The sequence below is a fragment of the Petromyzon marinus genome, chromosome 6, assembly GCF_048934315.1.
Source record: "Petromyzon marinus isolate PM22_M1 ecotype Great Lakes invasive population chromosome 6, UKy_Petmar_22M1.pri1.0, whole genome shotgun sequence".
Lineage (NCBI taxonomy): Eukaryota > Metazoa > Chordata > Hyperoartia > Petromyzontiformes > Petromyzontidae > Petromyzon > Petromyzon marinus.
In genome coordinates this window covers 2,802,598-2,827,156 of record NC_133672.1, presented here as the reverse complement: position 1 = coordinate 2,827,156, position 24,559 = coordinate 2,802,598, and the positions used below count along the sequence as shown (strand labels likewise).

Here is a 24,559-nt window from a genome sequence, read left to right as displayed (position 1 = left end):
AAAAGTATTTGATCCCCTGCTGATTTTGTACGTTTGCCGACTGACAAAGAAATGATCAGTCTATAATTTTAATGGTAGGTTTATTTGAACAGTGAGAGAAAGAATATTGACAAGAAAATCCAGACAAACGCATGTCAAAATGTTATAAATTGATTTGCATTTTAATGAGGGAATTAAGTATTTGACCCCCTCTCAATCAGAAAGATTTCTGGCTCCCAGGTGTCTTTTATACAGGTAACGAGCTGAGATTAGGAGCACACTCTTAAAGGGAGTGCTCCTAATCTCAGCTTGTTACCTGTATAAAAGACACCTGTCCACAGAAGCAATCAATCAATCAGATTCCAAACTCTCCACCATGGCCAAGACCAAAGAGCTCTCCAAGGATGTCAGGGACAAGATTGTAGACCTACACAAGGCTGGAATGGGCTACAAGCCCATTGCCAATCAGCTTGGTGAGAAGGTGACAACAGTTGGTGCGATTATTCGCAAATGGAAGAAACACAAAAGAACTGTAAATCTCCCTCGCTCTGGGGCTCCATGCAAGATCTCACCTCGTGGAGTTGCAATGATCATGATAACGGTGAGGAATCAGACCAGAACTACACGGGAGGATCTTGTCAATGATCTCAAGGCAGCTGGGACCATAGTCACCAAGAAAATAATTGGTAGCACACTACGCTGTGAAGGACTGAAATCCTGCAGCACCCGCAAGGTCCCCCTGCTCAAGAAAGCACATATACATGCCCGTCTGAAGTTTGCCAATGAACATCTGAATGATTCATAGGACAACTGGGTGAAAGTGTTGTGGTCAGATGAGACCAAAATAGAGCTCTTTGGCATCAACTCAACTCGCCGTGTTTGGAGGAGGAGGAATGCTGACTATGACCCCAAGAACACCGTCAAACATGGAGGTGGAAACATTATGCTTTTGGGGTGTTTTTCTGCTAAGGGGACAGGACAACTTCACCGCATCAAAGGGACGATGGACGGGGCCATGTACCGTCAAATCTTGGGTGAGAACCTCTTTCCCTCAGCCAGGGCATTGAACATGGGTCGTGGATGGGTATTCCAGCATGACAATGACCCAAGACACACGGCCAAGGCAACAAAGGAGTGGCTAAAGAAGAAGCACATTAAGGTCCTGGAGTGGCCTAGCCAGTCTCCAGACCTTAATCCCATAGAAAATCTGTGGAGGGAGCTGAAGGTTCGAGTTGTCAAACGTCAGCCTCGAAACCTTAATGACTTGGAGAAGATCTGCAAAGAGGAGTGGGACAAAATCCCTCCTGAGATGTGTGCAAACCTGGTGGCCAACTACAAGAAACGTCTGACATCTGTAATTGCCAACAAGGGTTTTGCCACCAAGTACTAAGTCATGTTTTGCAGAGGGGTCAAATACTTATTTCCCTCATTAAAATGCAAATCAATTTATAACATTTTTGACATGCGTTTTTCTGGATTTTGTTGTTATTCTCTCTCACTGTTCAAATAAACCTACCATTAAAAATATAGACTGATGATTTATTAGTCAGTGGGCAAACGTACAAAATCAGCAGGGGATCAAATACTTTTTTCCCTCATACATAGTAGGTGGAGTTACGTGATGTGTATGTTCCACCTTTAATATCAGATGCTACATGTATGTTGAACTTCTTTCGCACCGTACGTAGCCAACCGTGCTAATCAGAGGCACGTAGAGCAGTTGTTTCCCATGACTCATAGCCGAAGGGTGGTTTCGTGCGGTGCGTGACGATGCCAGATGCCATCCTCACGCCGGAGTTCGCCTTCCACCTGTTTGCGTGCGGCCCGGACACGCGCAGCATCCTGCCGTGCAAGCAGCGCTCGCCCGCTCCCGTCTACAGCAAGTATGTCACCCTGGCCATGCTCGAGGGAGGCAATCTCAAGGACCTGCTCGCCTGCAGCTCCGAGTTCAACGTCAGCCCGCTTGTGGTTAGTTTCTCAAATAGCAGAAGAAAAAAAAACCGCACGCGTTGGGCCGCTGGCTTGTGGTTGCCGCTTCCCACGTCTGTGTATACGGCAACTCGTGTGGTCAAAAACGTTTCGTGCCCTGGATTAGCCCCGGTGCTTAAAAATGGGGGGGGGGGGTTTGTCAGGTGTCCACGTTGCTCAGAGGTCTCAGGCTGAGACAGCGCTGCTCAAGAGACAGCGCTGCTCAAGAGACAGCTTCAAATCCAAGTTTGAACCACCTGTAGCGAGTGGATGGTCTCTGCTCGGTAACCAATGACCACAAAAAACCCCGTGACATTTAAATTCGTTTCTTTTTTTTTTCTGTGTTAAAGCTCTGAGAATTAGAGATTTGGTCTCGCTGCAATCAAACAAACATTGAATTGTAGCAGGTACCAGGGTGTCTGTGAATGTTCCCCCTAGTGTGTGAATAATAATGCTCATTAAATTGTGATTATATTTATCAAAAGCATTTCTATGAAGTCTTCCACGAGCATAACTACTGCTCCATGGGTGTTCCTAATTGATTATTTATCTCATTACATGACTTTAAATGCACAATTGTATTGACATTGGAAAAAAAGACCAGCAAAAGTTAAAGGTTTTCTTGCATTCAGTTGCTAATGGTTTCACAAAGGGACCCTAAAATTGTCCTGTAATTTACTGTAGCCAGGTCTCGATGTAAGACAGAGTGTGTAGAATATAGATCCTAATGTGTACATGTGTTCCCGTAGCTAAGGAGTACATTCTGTCTCATAAACCCTTGGAAGTTTAATGAATGCGCAAATGGGTTTGGTGGGGCAGTAACTCTATCAAAGGATGTATTTATTTTCCCTTCGATTTTTGTATTGTTTTGCTGTCCACAGGAGGTTCTTATGTTAATGATAGTTTAGGTGTTCACCAACACTCGTATCACAATTGACAAAATATACAGCAGTAAATGCGAGTACGACAATATAAAAATCTTTTTAGATGTCAACGATTCACAACTAAGCCTGGTGACCTCAAAGTAACGAATAGATCCTGGGTGGATCGCATCCTATATTGTGGTCAAGTATGTACGTGTGTTTGTTGAACTTCTTTCCCACCGTCCGTAGCCAACCGTGCTAATCGGAGGTGCGGGGGGGGGGGGAACAAACTAATAAACACAACACCTGATCCCTGAGCTTCAGTGCCGTCTTTTCTGCTATTCTTTCCAGATGAACCTGTGCCTCACCTACTGCCCGAGCCACCCGACGCGCTACACGGTGTACGACTTCCCCGCGTCCGCGCAGTCCCGCGTTCCTGGCAGGGCCCCGCCACCGGTCAAGGCCCCGTCCCCGCGTGACATCAAGCTCGTTCCTGACGGCCCAGAGGTGCTGAGGGCCCCACAGCCATCGAGCCACCGAGGCCTGCAGAGCAGCGTCTACAAGATCGGCGGCACGAGTGCCTTCATCTTCCTGTTCGCGAGGGTACGCGGACTGCCGTGCGTGTCTTTGCTCCTCGTCCTCGTGAACTATATGATGCAACTATATTATTCGTACAGCGTAGCCACATCTCAAGACGCTGTACAGGATCAATGCGTATATATTTTATCGAGGCAGTCAGTCATAGGTAGAGGGAGAATGGATACTCTTGAGCCTGGACAGTCAATAGTATGGATCGCTGGGGGTAAGGAGCAATGATTTTGTTGTACATAATCAAGTCAAATGTATTTATAACCAGGTGACAAGACAAATACAAAGATCCCCCGTGTAGCCTTTCACAGACTATTGGAGCAAGTGCGGTTAGTGAGCACCTATGAAGGCATGGAGACACACATTTTTGATAGGGAGACTGGCATGCAAACAAAATATTGCACAAAATAAACAACGCAATCCTAAATTAAAGCGAGTATGTGCAAGAACGACCATGCGGTACAGTGCTGTTGAAATGGTTCACTGCTCTTATGTAAAAGCTCCACCCCCTGAGCCGCCCAACCATTTACAATGTGAGGTTTGTTTTTTTACGCTGGGGTAGTTGCCATAGTTGCCCTTGTGAAATTGTACAACATGGACAGTCATAAGTTCAGGAAGTGATTACATTTGAAACTTCACAGAGACGGCAGGGCTTGTATGTGACCTGAATCGTGGCACTGGAATCTGTTCCCAGACGATTTTACACTTCTATTGCTCTTTAGATAAAGCAAATTTTCCGGGAGGCTCAATCACGGACGTGTGGAGAGCTTGCAACGCCTTCCTCCGTTAGCCCCTTCCCACTTTAAAATAGTCACGCCCAGACAACCACTAGCCCTGCCCCACGCAGTGAGAGGCCTCCTCCTCACTCTTTCTCACAGTGGCCCCCAAACCATTGCTTCACATGGCCTTGCCCTCCACTCCTTTGCCAACCCATGTCCAACGAAAACGAGGCCAGAACGCTTTATCCCGAGACAAAAATCCCAATGTTTGCAAATGCTTCGGGGTGCCCAGGACAGCCTTTCTGAAAGCGGGACTGTCCCAGCTAAACCAGGACGGTCCGGTAGCTTTATCCTGACCCCCCCCCCAAACCCTAACCAACCCCGGCCCGTCCCTCTTCGGCGCACACGTCAGGTGGTCGAGCTGAGCGAGAGTGAAGCTACACAGGCCAAGGCGCTGGAGGTGGCGCTCAGCCTGGCGCGCCGCCACCAGAAGCGCGTGCAGGAGATGTCCGACTGCCACGGCTACGCCATGATCTACGAGGTTCTCACCAAGAAGCGCTGCCTTGTGGGCTTCCACACTCTCAAGGTCAGCACCGCTCGTGGGCCTGTCGGGCGCACCATGGTGGCGAGATGTTAACTGCCTTGCCTGGTATGCAGGAGGTCGTGGGTTAGGTGCCTGACCTTGACTCCTGCATAATTGGAGTTTGCGTGTCTCCTCTCCCTGTCGTCGCGTGGATTTTTCTCCCTGTTCTCTGGTTTTTTTCCCTCCACATTTAGAATCAACATGCATTCAGGGTATTTGACCGCTACAAATTTTCACATGATGATGAACCACTTAATTGAGCGATCATTTGTGGCAGCCAGGTTGCTTCTGGAAAAGAGCTATACAGCTTTAGTGGGCCTAACCTGGTAAAATAAAATAAAATGTTTCAAAATTGTTTCAAAGTAGGGTGTCCAGGCACTTCCAGCATTTTTTACGCTCCTCAAATCCCGGAGGGGGGCTCCGGGATTTGAGGAGCGTAAAAAACGGAGGGGGGCTCCGGGATTTGAGGAGCGTAAAAAACGCTGGAAGTGCCTGGACACCCTACTTTGAAACAATTTTGAAACATTTTATTTTATTTTACGCTCCTCAAATCCCGGAGCCCCCCTCCGGGATTTGAGGAGCGTAAAAAACGCTGGAAGTGCCTGGACACCCTGCTTTGAAACAATTTTGAAACATTTTATTTTATTTTACCAGGTTAGGCCCACTAAAGCTGTATAGCTCTTTTCCAGAAGCGACCTGGCTGCCACAAATGATCGCTCAATTAAGTGGTTCATCATCATGTGAAAATTTGTAGCGGTCAAATATGTGCAAATCGTCAAATATGTGCAAATCGTCACGTCTCGCAATAATGTTCACATTCACGTGAATTATTTATTTGCCAAAATTATCATCAGTGCTTCCCGCACCGCGCATTGAGCCGGCTGACCCGAGTTTTTGTTTCCGATCAGAAGTGGCGAGAGTGATATCTTAAGCTCAACTAGTAACCTGCTTGGCAGGACGCAGTCCGTTCTTGGATGGACGGGGAGACATACTTGCTCTATTGTCTTCCCGCCAGAACTTTGTTTTCCTGCAGATATCTCTCAAAAACATTGTTGATGCATGCCTTGTGTGATCCACCAACCCCGGTCACTGCATTATAGGCTTGCATCGATTCACGTCTGCTGATACGTTATCTATGTGAGATTGAGTACTTGCCTGGTCGAACATTATCACCACAATCATCATCATCAGTCATTCTCGCCACACCTCTGTGAGATGGTCTGCAAGTGGTTTGTGGAACATAATCCGTCTGAAATGTCTAGGATTTTTCCATTCCCTTTGAATATTCGCTTGAGTAGACCTGCCGCTTTCGCCACTCGCCTTACAAAGTGTACCTTTTCACAGTGCGTCTCGCCTGAGATCAAGGGCTACGTATAAAATTTGTTGCCATTTTGCTGTGAGAGGCTGCGTTTTGAACGTGCAAATCAAAAGTTCTAATTGGTCTGCCCTGTGAATTGCCACCGTTGTTGGTGCATTTTTTAATTGGTCAATTTGGAGTGACTTTGCTTAGGTACAAAGCACTCCTTGACAATAGACGAGGCTCCCTGCGGAGTAATGAGCGCCTGTCAGGTGCAGGCTGGGCGCCGAGGCCCTAACGGCCATCTCCTCTCATACCCTGTCCACTCCGGCCGGCCGTGGCCATCACTCCTAATTGGCGGTGGCTGCTTCACGTTCATGATGGAACATGCCTGGGGGAGAATCGGTGCAGGTTTGTGTATTTTAGAAAATAAATTATTGCCAGTGATGTACGCAGGATGAATCTCAGTATGAAGACTCTTTGTTAAGAGGCTCCTGCTTTGGAATGCTTGGCCAACGCTATGAATGAGTGTTTGGCACATGGAAAGCAACTAGAGTACCCATCCTCTTTACTTATTGTGCTATTGATGTCATATCACGAGAAGAAGTCTCCATTCAGACATCTCACAGAGCAGTGCATCACCTTGTGTGTTATTGAACGAGCCTTGGCAGCAGAAATGGCAGACTACATTGAAGAGCCCTTATAGCGGCCCCTTCGATCCACACACTGGGAGAACACTTTACCGTGTGGTGTGCTGCGTGGTGTGGTGTGCTGCGTGCTGCTGCCACGTGGTGTGCTGCGTAATGTGCTGCGTGGTGTGCTACGTGCTGCTATGTGGTGTGCCGCACGGTGTGCTGCATGTGGTGGTGTGCTGCGTAATGCTGCATGATGTGCCGCGTGGTGTGCTACGTGATTTACCGTGGGGTGTGCTGCGTGCGGCTGCTTGGTGTGTTGCATGGTTTACCATGCGGTGTGCTGTGTGGTGTGCTGCGTGGTGTGCCGCGTGCAGGTGCTGCTGGAGGCGTGCTGCGACGGCGTGGTCCTGCGCTGGAGCCGTGAGCGCAGCCGCTTCGAGCTGGAGCGCGAGTCTGACGCGGTGATCCAGGACGTGGAGCTGCTGTCCAGCATCCTGCTCGCCTGGAACGTGTGGATGCGAGCGCCGGTACGTGGAGTCTGTGTCTGCGTGTGCGTGTACGTATGTGGGCAGCGGTAGCGTAGCGGTTAGTGCGCTGCGCTACAAACCTGGCAACCCGCGTCCCGATTCCCACTCACGGCCAACACCAGTGACGATTATCTGAACCAGTCCTGGGCCTCCCATAGGTCGACTTAGCCTTAAATGAGTACCTGGTGCAGTGTGTAACCATCGCCACTAGGAAGACAAAGGCGGCCGGGTATGGTTTTGACCACCTACCCCGTCGCGTGCCGTGCCGGCCTTCATAGGTGCTCACTAACAGCACTTGCCCCAACAGTCTGTTAAGGCCATATGGGGGATCTTTGTCTTTTGTGTACGTATGTACGCGTATGCCCAAATTGGGCACGTAATGCTTCACCCGGCTTGCCGCAAAACAATTAAATTAATTATCACGATTCAGGTATCTTCATCTAAGATATCCTTTCTCATTTTCACTTTTTCAAGTTCATTATTCTTCTGCTCCATTAGCTTAAACATTGACATTTTCACATAATTGATTCTGTGACACATTATTCCGTTCATGTATCTTGAGCCAAAGAATCAATTACAATTGATTAACTGATACATCCTCATACGCCTGCTTAGCATGGGGATTTACTTGTGTACCATATTGATGTTGATTTGAAGTTCAATGCATGCCGAGTGTGTATGCATGTGTCAGTAATATATTACAGAGTTTTTTTTTGGTCATACCATTGAACTGTCAAGAACACAATACGATTAGACCGGTTTCTCAGGTGTAGGGAGTTAATGCTCTCAGCCTAGTCACAAATGACCGCACACAAAAAAAACAAAATCACATCCAGTTTGTCTTCGCAATTCATTTAGCCTTATTCCAGCCCCGAGAACTCAAATATCGGTTGGTCTATCGTGAACGTTACTCTCGTATGTAGAGCGAGTGGGGAGAGCGCTGCCCTCCGCTCTGCGGACCAGAGGTCACTCAGAGGTAGCTCTGTGATATCCGCGCCCGCGGTGCGTACTGCTCTGCAAGAGATCCGATTGGACTATTTGTCTCGTATAGCAACAATAGGGAAATCGGGATAAAATTATGGGGAGGGGAGGAGAGAGTGGAAATTGTATTTAAATAAAAGAGTAACCTATCACCTGATGACCCACCCACTCCTGGCAGGCTGGTGTGTGGGAGACCCTCCTCACTGCCCTGGAGATCCTCATCCGGCCCAACCACCCTGCGCAGATGTTCAACATCCAGCAGCTGCTGCGCGCCAAGGTGGTGGATCAGCTTCTGCTTACCTGCCAGGTTCTGCAGGTAATCGCACTAGGTTCACACTTATTGCTCTGGCAAGTGGGCCATAGTTTAAAGATGAACTTGGACAGGGTAAAGGTTACAGCCCTGCAATTACTTTCTCTCCACCACGGCTGGGCAGAAGGGCCTCTACTAGAGAGAGCCCTGAAGTTCCCATCTCGAGGGAAATTAGATTCACCTAACTTGATGGAAAATCACTGACGGACAAATCTATTGAATGCAGAGTGCATTTGTTGATGTAATGAGTTTGCCTTTAAAGCGCTGTTACGCGAGAAGGATCTTAAATAGGGTTATTGGGCACTTATCTGGGACCATGTATTATGTACCCGTGGCGCATAGCCACCAGTCTGCTCTGGCTGCTGGGCATTAACCCCCTAAAGATTACCGCTCTAGGGTTTCAGTCTGTCTATCGGGCTTTTCATCAGGATCAACAGTGGGGAAACTTTGAATCTGCTTTTGCTCCGGAACATTGGAGGACTGCACTATTTGCCCTCCCCCCCCAGCGCACCTATTGCATTGAGGAATAATTTGTGGCCAACCTCTTCAAACAATCGGCACTGGCGTGCACGTAAAACGTGACGGCAGGCTGGAGATGTGACAACAGCAGCTGTGCCGAGCAGAACCGTTTGCGACACCGAGCAGGATTTGTCCTCCTTGCAATTTATTTTTAAGACCATTCGAGAGTTGGTAACAACAATATCGAACATTCCAGGTGCTGTGAAATAAATAAAATGCGTAAATGGGCGATGTACTCCTCCACTGTGTAAAGGTTTACATTGAAATATCTTGTATAATGAATCTCGATGTTACATGACCTGTATTTGTAACCAGGTTAGAGGCCATTGGGACAAATTAGTTTTTCAAGCGAGAACTGGGGTTGTAATTAATATATAAAGCAGCAACCAATGTGGAAACAAAGTAATGCAAATATAATGTTGAGTGTTTCTTACAGTGAAGGATAAAGTAAAAGGTGTAAATATGCTCAATTGTTAATTAAAAAAAAATTCACATATGCATGAAAGAGAAAAATCACTACTGATTTATTCTCACAATTTTTTTCCTTCATCTATGGAACATTTCCATCATTGCCAAATCGTACTTATAACAGCTTATTAACAGCATATTAAACCTGCATAATGTGGCTTCTATGCTTCCTGTAACAGATGCGGTATCATCCTATGCATTAAGAAAAAATAAAATAATCCCACTTAGATATTTACTTTTTCCACCTGGCTGAAATATATCTAAAACATGCATTCAGTCAAGAGGATTTGCTTTGAAGCTTAGCGCCGGAGTCAATTGGGGTTGTGAGATGTTTGTATCCACTTAGTAATTATTTTTAACTTGTGCGTGAATTATTGAAAGAAGAAAACACGTCGTCTTAATGCCATATTTGGAGACGAAAAAACCCCCTCCAACCTCACCAGCCGTATGTCTCATCGCGGCCCCCCACAGCGGTCGTGATGCATGAGAGTGTTAAACTATGTCAATTTTTACTTATTACCAAATGGCACCAAGAGTTCACTTGCATGCTTTTTCTTGAAGAGAAGACATGAAGTTCGGCAGCACCCACTCAAGTTTCCAATTATATTTTTATCAGTCCTTAATTTTACAATAAAAAAAAAAATGCGTTTCATGCGAGCCAGTATTTCATTATCAAAACGTTCATACATAATTAAATGCTGTGCACGAGCGAGTTTTATCAACAGTACCAGAATATTTATTTATACTGGAGGAATCCGAGGAGCTATAAAGCTCTATTTCACAGACGTTCAGTAGTTTCACAGATGTTTGTCTCTGCCGCGCGGCTGCAGGAGAACAGGAGCGAGGGCAGCGCCAACCTGCCGCTGGCCGTGAGCCACTCGTTTGTCAAGATCATCGGCGAGGTGCTGGGCTCGCCTCCCGACGCGGCGTTGCTGGCGTCCGTGTGCCGCTTCCTGTTGGCCGTGCACCCGCCGGACGCCACCTACGTGTGCCACGCCAGCGTCGGCTTCTACTTCACGCTGCGAGCCAGTGAGAGCCCTGCCTTGCGACAAGGCCAATGCAAAACGGGACGGGCGGTACCCGTATGTTTATCTCGCAACCCTGATGACAAGCCATTGAACTGTGTGGTGTTAGTTAGACTTTTAACCCTTATTATTATAGTAAGACTTGTTTAAAACTTATTTAAGATTTTAGATTCCTATATGTTGAATGTATGCACCATCCTGCCAAAGTTAATTCCGTGTCGGTGTGAACTTTCATGGCGAATAAAACCCTTTCTGATTCTGATTCCCCTTTCTGGAAATTGGGAGAGAGGGCTTGAATCGTAACATGCTTAAAGAATATTTAATAATCCGTTTTGAGTAGTTAACTACCTCACCTGGTATACAGGAGGTCATGGGTTTCTATCCTGACCCTGACGCCTGTTGTATATTTGGAGTCTGCATGTTCTCCCAGTAGTCGCGTGGATTTTTTTCCAGGTCCTCTGGTTTTTCCCTCCACATTTTTGAAACGTGCCTTTAGAGTATTTGGCTGCAATAAATTTACACGTCATTTGTGGCCAGGTCGCTTCTGAAAAAGAGCTATATAGCTCAGTGGGCCTTACCTGGTAAAATAAAAATCGTTTAATATGAGAATAGGTTTTCTCCTTTTTTCTGGCAACAAAACAGGTGTTAAGATGTTAAAACACCAAACTGAAACCTTTTACAAGAAATCATGTCTGCATTAACCACAATACTTGTGGTCAGAATGCAAACAAAAAACATACTCTGATAATATATGCATCGTCTTTGAAACTGATTGGTCCACACCAGACAACTTCCTTTCGAGCCTAGTCTCAAACGGTGTTAGACCAGAGGACGCCAAAAGGTTTCAGTTCGATGTTTCAACATCTTAACACCTGTTTTGTTGCCAAAATAAAGGGGAAAAACCTATTCTCATATTTTGTTACTGGCAAAGGAGGTCCCATGAAATAGTTGAATAGTAATATTCAAGGCACAGCGTGTGATGTCGGGAGCTAACGTGTGAACGCATGCACGCAGATGGCAGGGCGCTGGACGAACGCATCTCGGCAATCTCCGCCCTGCGCAGGGACCAGGCCCAGAGCTCGACTCCGCTTATGAGCCCAGCCACAGCCCCCGGCACCACGTTCCCTTTCCACCCCGCTACGATCCCGCCAGCAAGCAGAGGTGAAGCATGGCTCAACCCTGGACGAAGTGCAGAGAAATGGCTTCAGTGTATTCTTCCTGCCACCGTAGCCGGTCTCTTTGTTGGCCATGTGTAATCTGGATGGAGTTGAAAGCGTTCAAATTTGGCTTATTTTTTTATGATTTTTTTTTACTTAATGTATTTGGTAGGGGGTGGACTTCACCCGCCAACACATCCTCCCTGCAATTGATTGAATTGTAGTGTATCAGGAGATTGTGATTCAATTCCCTATGGTAAATATAGTAGCACCCCAAAAAGTTGTAGGGTTGATGTGAACCCATAAAATAAAAAATATATTGTTACAACAATGACTTCTAAAAGCATTTTGATGCAGTATTTATGAGCTTTCAGGCATGAAGCAATGCATCATTGCGCACACAACAGTTATATCTTGCGTTCCTCTGGCAGATGCTACTTTTCCCATTCCTTTTTTGTGCGGTGGCGTTCAGTGAAACGCCGATGCGATTTCACACTTGAAACGCTTTTACACCTTTGGCAGGGTCTGCCCGAGACTCTGTTGATCTGGTGGACGCTCAGCCTGACGTGGGCCGGGTCCAGCCGGCCTCATCCGGCGGCGGCGGCGGCTCCCCCAGGCTGCGGAGGCAGCGTGCGATGCGCCAGCGCGAGGCGAGCCTGGACGAACTCCGCGAAGTTTCGGAGCACGAGTCCGACACGCCCAGCGCCGCCATCCTCCGAGAGAGCCGCTCAACGCGGGCGCGCGCCCGCCGAGCCAGCGGTGGCGGCGGCGGAAGCGGCGGCGGCATCGTGAACTCGGGCGGCGCGGCACGCCCAAAGGCCGGCGCCGATCCGGGCCCGACGATTGAACGCGGCGGCGATGCCAGCTTGCCGAGCGATCGAGCCGTGCTCCGCGGCACCGTGGAAGAAAGCTTGCCAGACCGAGATTCCGTGAGGGTGGCCTGCAGCGCAGCCGGCGTAGATCAAAGTGCCGGCCCAGCAGCTACCGGGCTTGACAATTGCGCAGCCGGAGGAAGCTCGGCCGGCCGTGAATGCCATTCCGAGATTTTAAAACGCAAGTGTGGGGTTGGCCGTCGGGTCGCGGACACCGAAAGCAGCCTCAGCCCGAGCAGCAGCAGCAGCAGCAGCAACGTGAGCGAACACGTCCGTGGGCCGTTTGCCACGGCGGACGCTTTTGCGGCGGCGCGACAAAGGAGTCGGCACGAGCACCAGCCCGTCGGCGAGGCCGCGGGCCCGGCGCCCGACGCGCGCGTGTATCGCCGCTCCAACACAAACGAGTTTTCTGCAGAGGGCACTGTGGACGAGAGCAGCGGGGGCCCGTCCGAGCAGGAGGGGATGGGGGAGCAGACGGTCTCCGACGGTAGCCGCGTGCCCCGGCTGCAGAGGATGATGAGCAGGCACTGGGACCTGGGACTCGCTTTCCCTGGGAGTGGCGCGGGGCTGGGCAGCAGCAAGGGCATGTGGAAATCGTCGACGTCGCTGGGCGAGTGGGATACCGTGTCCGGTGCCACCACGGCCTCTGGGAGCAACTTGAGTCTGGGCAGCCCAACGCAGCACTGGTGAGCTCAAGTTGCAGCATGGCTGTCGGTGTTTTTTTTGGGCACGTAATAAAATCAAGAATTGTTTTCCTATTTTTGGTCTCGTATTTGCAATCTCATTTGTAGTGTTAATTATGTATTTTTTACTCGTTGGTCAAACAACAGCTGTGGCCTATGTGTTGTAGAAAGGCCTTAATGCAGCAGTAATTTTACAAAGGGATGTGAATTATTATTCCTTGTCTTCTATGAGACTGCATCAGCATCCCTGCAATTTTTTTTTTATAATAAAATAAGCATTTAAAACGTAGCGAACGTTCTTGCATGATATTTATTACGTACCTTTTCATTTCGCTTCATGACGTTTTCGGTAAAGTAACACAGCCATATTTGTTTTTGTTTTTCACATTGTTGTCTTCCTGTTAAGTAAGTTCGTTATGATTTTTACCTCGAGTTTAGCATTGTGGTTGCGGTGAGAGCACCTGAAAGGGAATTTCTTTCGTACAAAATTATCGGAATTTCCAGTGGGAATTATTTATTTTTGGGACCAGCTCCAGAGGTGTGCGCTTTGGCATTTGCCGCGTTTGCTACTTGCAAAAAAATGGATAGCCTTTCCCCAATAAAGGGTTGTTACTTAAATTACTATTTTAGACTCCTGCTTCACGATTTGGTACTAATTGTGATGCGAACAATAATTATGTTGTGTCATCAGTCAAATTTGTAAATGACAAGAAAAACCCATCGTAGCAATACAAGTGCAGGCTGGAAAACCATGAGATTCAAACTGCATCACTGCCACGGTTAGTTACATTTTCTTACATTAATTAAGATGGTGATGTTAAGACAAGAAGACCACAATACGCTCTTCCAGGGAATGCTGATGGGTGATTTTTTTGCGTAATTCATCAGTGGATGTGTGCGTTTTCTACCTTTTTGTATCGTGTTTTAAACGTATGGTGTCGTCAGTTAAGAGCACTGTCCTTGAGAGTCGTTTAGTCTGAATAGGGACTCTGTCTTTTTACATTCAAGAAACAAGAGGTGAGGTCAACGAATGCCATTGATGGCACCCAAATCTCTCCATCGCTTCCAACACTTTTCCTCCACAGTCCCGCAGGGCAATGCTCGGCTTACAATGCCAACATCTGGATTCCGGTCTTCCCCCCGTTACACATCTTTTGTGTTGCACGCAACAATACATTTAGAATTTTCTTCTTTAACGCATGCAAAATATATGCACAGGTTATGTTAACGGAGTGAATGACTCTGAATCGGCACATGCTTAAGAGCAATAAAGAATAATTTAATCGTTTTGTCAATCCACTGCTAGATGAGGGCCTCGCTGAGTTGTGCCGGTGCGCGATAAAGTATCGTCAAGAGGAACCCCATGCCTCTCGCATGCTTACTCTTACACGCGTCACGCTTACTCTTACACGCGTACACGCAAAAGGCCCCGGAACGCGTGCGCCCTCGGCGCGTTCTAACGCCGGCGACGTCCCTGCCTCCCCTGCTGCCCCCCGATCAGTTCTGTCCCGGAGGACGGGCTGATGCTGGTGTGCTGCGGCCTCTACCACCTGCTGCAGGGAGTGCTGCTCAACCTGCCCGACTCCATGCTGCCGCTCGTCACCGAGCAGCTGCTCACGGCCGAGACGCTGCTCGTGCTGGCCAATCACCGCTCGCCCCTGCAGCGCCTCGCCGTCGTCAAGGTGACTGACGGCTCGTGCCCGCGGAGGCCGAACGCGCACGGTTGGGGTCACGCTCTCGGGATTTTTTTACCTCCCGCTTTCAAAAGTGCATTCTCGCTGAGCGTTTGTTTTTTAACGTCAAAGGGACCTTTTTTTTATTTTGTTGCCGTGCAACGCGGAGTCTGCGCGTCGTTCGAAAATAAAATGCGAGCGCTCGTAAATAATCCTGTCATTGTTACCCGCTCATGCGGCGCGAGGCATTGGGCTTTGAAGTTGCAATAAACATGCCAGTCAAAACAAATTACCAAAAAAAAAAGTTTAAAATAACCGTAAAAGTGTACCTTAAAGCAGTGTTTAGAGTAGGCAGGTTCGTGTGGAGTCACGCACATTCACCTGCTTGCTGTAAAGGCGGCTACGTAGTGGTCAGCAAAGGGCAGTGCAGCATAATGAGTTTAACACGTAGGCTTTTGCGACCAATATCATCCATAATAGAGCCAAGCTCTCCAACACACCGGTGTGCTGTACTAGTGACGAATTGGCGCGTTCTGTTTACTTGACAACCCTTACGAGTTGGCTGTGTCGGGTGGTGGCGGGTTTAACGACATATTTATATATTTACGCGATCTAACCCAAAAACCTCTTATGGCAGCATCATCAATTGTCGAACCATACTTCGCTCCTACATCTGCACTCCCCACCTTTACAAACCCGCACTGACCAGTGTGGTGAAGTATGGTGAAACAACCTCCACAGTGCGCGTGGCGTGGGAGGGCCCCCCATCCAGTGGTGGATTAATAATAAGGGCTATATGTGTACGTGAAGTTCAATCCTTCACCCAGTGCTGCGCTTTTAAAAGACGGGAGATTCCAAAAGCGCACACCCGGGACAAACATTCGCACACCCTGCCGCTTGACGTCCGTAACAACAAAAACAACAACAACAACAACAACGATGCGTTCTCCCACTCTTTGGTGTGCCCGTCGGCGCAGCTGCTGGACGTTTATTTCCAGCGCGTCTCGGACGATCAGAAGGCGGCGTTCGTGAAGATGCATGGCCTCTACCTGCTGGCCAACCAGCTGCACCAGCGGGCGGCCACGCACGGCCTCGCCGAGGCGCTCCTCTCCATGCTGCTCGCCTGCCCCTCCGCTCTCGACGAAGAGTACGTGCGGATGACGATGACGCTCGTCCAATTCATCGCTTATCCGTCTGCGGTGCCGTGGGGAGCGGCGATGCAGCTGTCAGCGCGCCGCGCACTGCGAACCCGGCGACCCGAGTTCGATTCCCGCTCACGGTCAACACCGGTGACAATTATCTGAAGCGGTCCTGGGCCTCCCCTAGGTCGACTCGGCCTCAAATGAGTACCTGGTGCGGTGTGTAAACATCGCCACTGGAGAGACAAAGGCGGCCGGGCGTGGTGCTGGCCACCCACCCCCTCGTGCGCCGTGTCGGCCTTCATAGGTGATCGCTAACAGCACTTGCCCCAAAAGTATGTTAAGACTATACGGAGGCTCTTTGCCTTTGTTCTTTTGTTGTTGTGCAAAGCGAATTACATGCACCACAAGAGCGACAACAAAAAACACGGAAGCGTGGGTTTTAATCACGACACCGAATTGAGGAGAGACGAATTGTTTGCGCGTCAAATAGTTCCATAGACCCACAGCACTTGAAATTGTTACTCGTGTTTTAGGCAGCCAAAAGACTCATCGGCAGGAGTGCGACAATCTCTCTGTCTCGCAAAGAGTTAATCGTGACTGCAGCAGTGGACAGCTTGTTTGCTGCTGCATCGCACGATTGGGGCAGGTATTTATTTGTCATAACATCATTTAAGTAGTGAAGCAATCCGATGACTCGCGACGGCTCTCGGAGCAGCCCCCCTGAGCTTTCTGCCGACCAAGAGGTACGGCTCGCCGAGACGCGCAGCGATTCGTGAGACAAAACTGAGAAGAAACGGAGAGAGAAGGGATTCCTGGAGACGAGAGTTGGAGATGGGAGACTTATGTATGTGTGTATGTTGAACTTCTTTCCCGTCATACGTAGCCAACCGTGCTAATCGAAGGTGTGTGGGGGTGGGGGCGGGGGGGGCGCTAAGGACAACAGACTCAAACACAAAAAGCACGGCATGAAATAATGCCACGTCGTATGACGTCACGTGACTCCACAGGCAAATAAGAGAAACATCTCCTCCCACTGGAGGAACTCGGCGGGAGCGGGGTGGGGTGGTTGCGAAGTAAAACTCAAAGTGGCGCCTGCCGCCGTGTGTCACCAGGCTGGAGCTGCAGGCGGTGCGTGAGTGCCCGTCGTTCCAGCGCCGCTGGGGGGTACCCCTGCTGGCGCTGGCCGAGAGCTCCCTGCACGACACGCCGCTGGCCCACAACCTGCTGTGCGCCCTGCTGCAGCTCTTCGGGGCGTGCACGCGCCTGGCCGACGTGCTGCTGGACAGCGGCCTCCTCTCCACGCTCTGCAACATTGTGGCGCTGCTCACGGGCATCGCCGAGGGCGGGTAGGGAGCGGTGTCCCATGCGGTCGCACCCCCCCCACCCTTCGCCGTTAGTAGTCTAACGAACTCATAGGTGCATATAAATATATAAAATGCCAACCTGTATATTAGTGCGGTATAGCGATTGCCTCAAGGGTGACGTAATGCCCAATTCTTCTCTCTGCCATTTATCAATCCACGGCTGGACGAAGGCCTTACCCACGCCTTGTCAGTCATGGTGGTTGCTTGACCATACTTCACCGTGCTGGTCGGTGCGAGTTGGATGAAGTCGTGCCCCCTTACTGTTAGATATATCACTCGCTACGGATGTAAGCCATGGCCTGGGATTGAACTTCATAGCACGCTGCAGACCACAGCACCACCTCCCCCGCCCCGCATGCACACACTTGTATGCATAAAACCGATCAGCACCATGGAGATGAACGGCAGAATTGGTTCTGCAAATCAAGGGCAGTGGTTTAACTATTGAGTGTGCAGGTGAGTGGACCTGGGCCCCGTGGCCAGGTGGGACACATCCACTGGGCTATAAAAATGGAGGGACAGGAGGCCACACAGGGCCCATTGCAGCCACGCGACGCCACCGATGTGGGCAGCGTCGAACGAACCGCCCGCCCGCTGTCTCCGTTGGCGCAGCCTGGCGCAGTGGGAGTGCCGCCTGCTCCTGGGAGACGTGCAGCAGCTGCTCGTGGCGGCCACGATCCACGCGTGCAGCACGGGCGGAGGCCAGTACCTGCGCCTCCTCGACGACCTGGTGGTGCTGCTCAACTGCCTGCAGGGCTCGGCCAACCCACGCACCCAGGGTGAGATGCGCGCGGCCTCAAATGAGTCCCTGGTACGATGTGTAAACATCGGCCACTGGCGATAGGGAGGCAGCTCTGCTTGGTGCTGACCACCCACTTCCTCCTGTGCTGTGCTCGCCTTCATAGGTGCTTACTAACAGCACTTGCCCTAAAAGTCGGTTCAGGCTATATGGGGGTTCTTTGTCTTTCTCTACGTGTATATGCCTGCCCATAAGTGCGCCTAGTGCAAGGGCTGTGGTGATGTCGCGGTCTATGGAAAATGGATGTCAATCCTGTCCAGATATGAATCTGTGCAATGGAGTGATGGATTCATGCTTTTGTGTAATGGTTAACAGCACACACTGGACTTGCAATCCAGAGGTTGCCAGTTCGACTCGATCTCCCGGTGCGGCAGTTGAAACAATGGGGCACGTTTCTTCAATGCCCCCCTGCCTCTGAACCGGTCCTGGGCAGGTTGTTGTGCATTTGGTTAAAGTGTTGACTACTACCACCTTTTCCAAGACGTCTGGTCAGCGTGGAAGAGTAGGCCAAATATCCTCTTCGCGGAACTCCCTTAGAGCTCCCGTGATGTGAAAACAAAATCGTAAAACGACCAGTGGAGGTCATAACGTAACATGCGTTTCGAGTATTTGACTGCAATACATTGCCACACGATAAGCCACTTTGTTGAGCTATCATTTGTGGCCAGGTCACTTTTGAAAAAGAGCTCTGTATAACTCAGTGGGCCTGTTTAGTTTTAGTTGGTTGAACATCGCCAGCTTGGGGTCATTAACCACCTCCTCCACCCCTTAGGCGTGGCTGTGGCGCTGCAGTTCAGGGTTCTGCAGGCGGCCGTGGACCTGGTTCGCTCCGTCGCCGACACTGAGAGCCAGGCCATGACCAGCTCCTTCGTGCTCCCCAGTGCTCCCCACCACGCGCTGCAGCAGAAGCGCCGCAGCATCGCAGGTTAGGCGATCGGCACCCAGCTAGCCATCGCGTGAAGCAAAAGGGGCTCGGTGTTTTCATGCCGAAGATGTTAATGCGGCGCCGCGTATACGGTATTCGGTTTAACGAGTAGGCTTTCGCGACCAATATTTTTGGTTATATCGCCGGTTGTAATTCCCGTTGAAATGTCGTACTCGAATTGTAAATGTTGTGGGATTGCTCTCCAACACACCCGTGTGTGAAATATTACGTGACAAACCTTACTAATTGGCTGTGTCGGGTGGTGGCAGGTTTAACGACACGTTTATGTATATGGATTTCGCGCCGTTTTTGAGAGTATCACAAAGGCGCTATTTTGCACAGACGAGTATAGTCTGCCCAGTGAGGGTAGATGATGCTTTGTGGTTTCAGCCAATTAATCGGTTTGCGGGGAAATTTTGCAAATTTGGACCGTTACTTGGGCATATATGGTCTACTCTTATTTGTAATAACGTCATTGGATCTTTAAAGTCCACTATCAAGCGGACAGCACTTATTGTTTTTTATGAATACACACCCGGAGTGTTAACTAGGGTAGCCACAAGGCTTGAACCTCTGCAACAATTGTCAAACGTGCAACCACTTGGTCATATCACCACCCTATTGTTGTTATCATGCGTTGTGTGGTTTTATTTATGTTTCCCCCAATATTCTTTCAGCATCATGTCATCATATGCAGAATCCATTTGAAAATTTCAGAGAGCAGACATCACAGATTATCTTCTAAGATACCTTGAGAGGCTATTTCCATAACCCCAGTGGGCGCACTTTGCACACGACCTGCTATGAAATAAATGTTTGCTACTTGATAGTCAAACCAATATATATTTTATTATAAGAGCTGTTATTAAGTTCAATTAAGTGCAACAAAGATTGTTATATCCAGTCATTGGTGAATGGGCTTAAACCATCAACTCACTCTGCTTGAGAACTTTTTTTAATCACGGTGGCTTGATTCTGGACTCTCACCCATAATATATTAACCACCCAGCCACCTCGACATGCACTTCCAAATCAATATTAAACGTCATTTATATATCTTTGCCCAGGAACATTTCACCGGGTCGCAAGATTATTTTCTGAACGATCCTCCTTAGAACATTTGGCCTCTTTGTTAATGAGTGTTTTTCATTTCATGTGGGAAGGGACCAGACTGAGTGGGATGCATGACAAATCACTATACAGGTCACTTAAATGGCCAGACATCATATCCAAAAGCCCAGGCAACTTAAATGTGTTCGCATAAATGACTTCCAAAAAATTCCAACGTTGCCATGCCTAACCAATTGATTAAAAAAACTTAAATTGACAACCAGCAACATTTTCTCTGGCGAAGCATGTCACCGCATTAAATCTCACACCACAAGCATATTTATAAATCTGGTGAAAACTGTAAGTTTTTCAGTTTCTCTGCCCCGGGGCGGAGCTCTGGTTGTATCTTCAAATTACGGCCTGGTTGGAAGGCACAACACCATTAAATTTTTTGGCTACTCGGTCGGTTTGTGGTGGGGTAGGAACCTCGGTGGTGCGAGATTCCATCATACCGCGGCAGCCCCGACAGCGCCTCGCCCCCTTTGCCTTCCCTACGGGGTCGCCTCCGCTCGGCCGGCCCGACGCCTCGCTGCTGTGCACCCTGGGACATGACGCGGGTGGGTCAAGCCTTTCCGTATCGGCCGCCTGTCGAGCTGTGCCATCTCAAAGTAATGTCCGCCTAGAGTAGCCAGCGTCTGGTATTTAAAAATGGCTGCCAATTGAATTTATTCGCAAAAAATATGCAAATATTTGTTTATTTTAGCATGTTCACCAATTAACCACTGATGAGTTGGAAGCAAACAGTGCAGAGGGACAGGGCCTGAACAGATGTTGCATGGAAATTGCTTTTGAAAGACAACACAAATCCCTGACAAGTTGAGGCATTGGGTTGACCGATTTGTCAGTGGACTAAGTAAGCAAACTTTAATAGTTTTCAGATAAGGAATCGTTTCTAAACTAAACGTGTTACGGGGTCGTGCGCGTACATATGTTTTGTTCATGCGCCTGCACGACAGGCGCCGGAGCGTCGATGGCGCCGCAGTCGGACACGCTGCTGCTGATGCGCATGCGCAGCGTGGCGAGCGACGAGCTGTCACGCCTCGTGCAGCGCCGCATGAGCCAGGACAACTCCCTGCGCGCGCCCGAGGCCGAGCTCATCCAGCGCCTGCAGCGCGTCACCGTCATGGCCGTCAACCGCATCCTCTTCCAAGGTCGGGTGCCCCATCCCGTACTCGTCCATGGGGGGGGGTGGGGGGGGGTGTGCAGGGGCCCGGGACTAATGCCACACTGTGGGCCCCCTGACAACACTATCCAACTTAACTATTACATCTGACACCAGGACCGCACCATGACCGCACCTCTGATTAGCACAGTTGGCTACGTACGTTGCGCAAAAAGTTCGACGTCGAAGCACAGGGCCCCCCAAAGCGCGGGGCCCGGGGAGGTCGCCCGATACGCTGTATTCTACTATTAGAGGAGGGAAACTCACGGAGGTGGGGGGGTAGTGGGGGCGCAGAGTTTGTTGAGGCCACTGGGTTCATTGTGCAGTATGCCACAGCTTAATGAAATATGAATGATTAAAAACAACATAGTCTGTCTAAACAGGCGAACATTTATGATTGGAAATAAAATCTTTCAGCTGTGTGAATATTTCGTAATATGATGCGTCCTGGTAACTTGAACGAGAGCGGGGAGCTATATGGAGTAAGCTAAACAGTGATTGTTATCTGCCACAATTAATCAACGGTATCATCAATCACCTTCCCGGTGAAGGCCTCCACCAAAGCCTTCTGTCATTATAATATGCCTAAATTATAAGGACTAAACATCGGCATATAGTCCTCTTGAAAAGAAAAAAAACACATGGCCAACATTTTTCTTTAATTTTGCTGCTGCTGCTGGATATGCCGTTAAGTGTAAGTCGGGAATAACCTTGACCTTCACAGACCCCGTTCACGATGAGGTTGAGTTCGCCGACCTCCCCATGACCCCGTCAGCTGGTCAGCCGCCTTCGATACACTGCGGCTCCCCCTTGTCGGACGAAGAGGACAGGGCGGAGTGGCCCATGGCTGTCAGCACGCGCCTGGCCTTCCAGCGACAGATCTTCCACATGATGCTCGATGGTCTCAAGATCTCAGTCGTGAGTCATGGAGCTACGTTTGAGGGGGTCGAAGATTCACAGTGCTGCATGTGACCCACAGCTGGTGGCTGCCACCTTATATTGTCGTAGTTATTTAGTTTGTACGATTTTCTCCTCACTTGTTACAAACTCATGTATTGTTGTAGTGCCTTATGGGTAAAAGCATATATATAGCCCCAAAGTTTAGAGGGAGTGCTTTTGCCAATAACAGCTGGTAACCCGGCAATATTTGTTGTTGATGACACCTTAAAGGTTGAAATCACTCCAGAGTTTGCTTGCTTAATCAAATGTTCCAGGATAATACTGGTGTGAAAAGCAACAGGCCAATGGGCTAAACATCTTATATCTGTGTGGAATCATAAAACTAAGTTCTTCTGCTGTCTCATCACTGATCATTGATTGCGATTTCATAATATTACAAGCATTTCATAATTCTGCATCTCTAACACTTGACAGACATTACACATCTCAGTAATGTTTTACGTAATAATGGATTAATGTAGATGACTGTATATTCAAACACAAGGAACTTAATATGTCCATCACTCCGTCAGTGACAGCAGTTGAGTACAGGGAATCCTCTACTTATGAAAATTAAACTTACGAACTTTCAGAGATACGAACAAACCTGTCTGTATGTCCAGTTGCCTGCCTTTCGTACCTGCGCGTCTATCGAGTTTTCAGTTTGAAATGCATCACTAATTTCTCGAGAAAAATTTTTTTCTATTGAGCTGATGGGTGATTTGTTGGAAAAAAATATTAGATCTTTGTTTGAGTGCCGTGCATAATATGTGAGTGGTGATTTATGCGATATTCAATATTTGACATCAACGTGACAGCCAGCTGAAAGCAGAGTTCATTTTTCATTTTTATTTGAAAAGTAAATTTATGCCACGCTTAGCTATACGATGGCCAACAAATAAAACAGCGCTCTGTCTTCACAGAGGCTGCTTGTCTTACATTTACACCTCCTGTGGCGAATTTGCCTGGCAGAATGCTCGACTTGTAACGCACGTTGCCAAGTTTATTTTTATAAAATTTGGTCCACACGGAAAAGAATCGGTGCCCTTCACCGCTGAATTCTCAGTTGCTTGCGTGTGCCGTGACTATCACCATTAGTCGGTGCAGCTCATCAGGCATCCGGGAATGTGAATGAAATATCTTTACATGCAAGCTGGCTTAATTACAGTAGAAGCTTGAAGTAATGACACCAACTTGGGAGCAAGGCCCAACTGGGATTATATCTGAATTGTGCTTGTATGAGAAGTTGCCATTGGATATGTAAGGATGTGTTGCTTGCATCAGAACTATGCTCACAATGTGTGCTTTTATCCAGCTTCCAATATATTAGCTGCTTCTCACTCATCGACGGTCAGTGACTCGGCACCCACATGACCCCACGCAATTCTTGAAAATGACACATGACGCCTTCTATGTCTTCGCCCTAACTCATTGCACGTAAACAATGAATACCTTTTTATAGCCTAATTCAAATATTTTTTTCATTATCTGTATTCTTGTTTTAATGCGGGGTCAGGCCTGACCCGTATGTTTGAGAGTTGATTACGCACAAGTGGACAAAGTTGTGCTCTGAGCCGTGGGCCGTTTCCCCCCCCCCCTCCCCCGCCGGGTCCTCCGTGCGCGGCGAGCAGGAGTGCGGGAAGAGCAACGCTCCGCGTCAGCAGTGGCGGCGCATCCTCTGGGCGTGTCGCGAGACGTTCCGCGCACAGCTCGGACGCCTGCTGGTGCACGTGCTGTCGCCGCTGCGGTCCCCCACCGAGCGCCGTCTTGGCCTGGAGGTTGTGGCGGAGCCCAACTGCAAAGAGATTCTGCGCGAGACGCTCAGCAGCCCGCCGCAGGCACGGGTTCGCGCACGCACGCACGCACGCACGCGCGAGTGAGTTTGAAAATTACGAATGCAATGGTAACAGTTGGCCTTGATGTGCAGGGGCGGAGCCAGGATTTTCAGCCAGAGGTGACATTCGACAAATGTTAATTTCAAGAATGATTAGAGAGTCAGGCTGTTGAACTAGACGCCATCGGTTGGCGACACGCTCTGACAATGCAGTTGCACGGAGCCCACCAGACCGAGTGTCGTACACTTATACGCAGAATGTCACCCCCCCTGTCACCCCCCCTGGCTCCGCCCCTGTTGATGTGCCTCCAGAAATGCCACAGTGGGTATATTTTTGCTTCGATGGGGCAGTTGAAAATGTCACTTTAAACATGTTGAATTTCGACTGGATGTACTTGCTGCATGATTTGGTGCAATGCTACAACTATACGAATATG

At 49.0% G+C, this 24,559-nt stretch overlaps 1 protein-coding gene across 7 annotated transcripts in view; it reads left to right on the top strand.

The window, feature by feature from the left end:
• The window catches only part of LYST (lysosomal trafficking regulator), a 146,699-nt gene that overhangs the window by 91,357 nt on the left and 30,783 nt on the right, over window positions 1-24,559 (top strand). For 6 of the 7 annotated variants that reach the window (XM_032948366.2, XM_032948369.2, XM_032948368.2 and 3 more), the window contains 17 exons: window positions 1,757-1,947; window positions 3,162-3,413; window positions 4,530-4,703; window positions 7,007-7,159; window positions 8,319-8,456; window positions 10,268-10,466; window positions 11,477-11,623; window positions 12,142-13,177; window positions 14,676-14,856; window positions 15,825-15,994; window positions 17,102-17,335; window positions 17,966-18,132; window positions 18,925-19,077; window positions 20,610-20,744; window positions 21,144-21,338; window positions 22,074-22,267; window positions 23,920-24,132. In XM_032948366.2, coding sequence (XP_032804257.2) covers window positions 1,757-1,947; window positions 3,162-3,413; window positions 4,530-4,703; window positions 7,007-7,159; window positions 8,319-8,456; window positions 10,268-10,466; window positions 11,477-11,623; window positions 12,142-13,177; window positions 14,676-14,856; window positions 15,825-15,994; window positions 17,102-17,335; window positions 17,966-18,132; window positions 18,925-19,077; window positions 20,610-20,744; window positions 21,144-21,338; window positions 22,074-22,267; window positions 23,920-24,132 — 3,932 coding nt within the window. The remainder of the gene's footprint in view (window positions 1-1,756; window positions 1,948-3,161; window positions 3,414-4,529; window positions 4,704-7,006; window positions 7,160-8,318; window positions 8,457-10,267; window positions 10,467-11,476; window positions 11,624-12,141; window positions 13,178-14,675; window positions 14,857-15,824; window positions 15,995-17,101; window positions 17,336-17,965; window positions 18,133-18,924; window positions 19,078-20,609; window positions 20,745-21,143; window positions 21,339-22,073; window positions 22,268-23,919; window positions 24,133-24,559) is intronic. The other variant, XM_032948367.2, reaches the window with a different exon arrangement.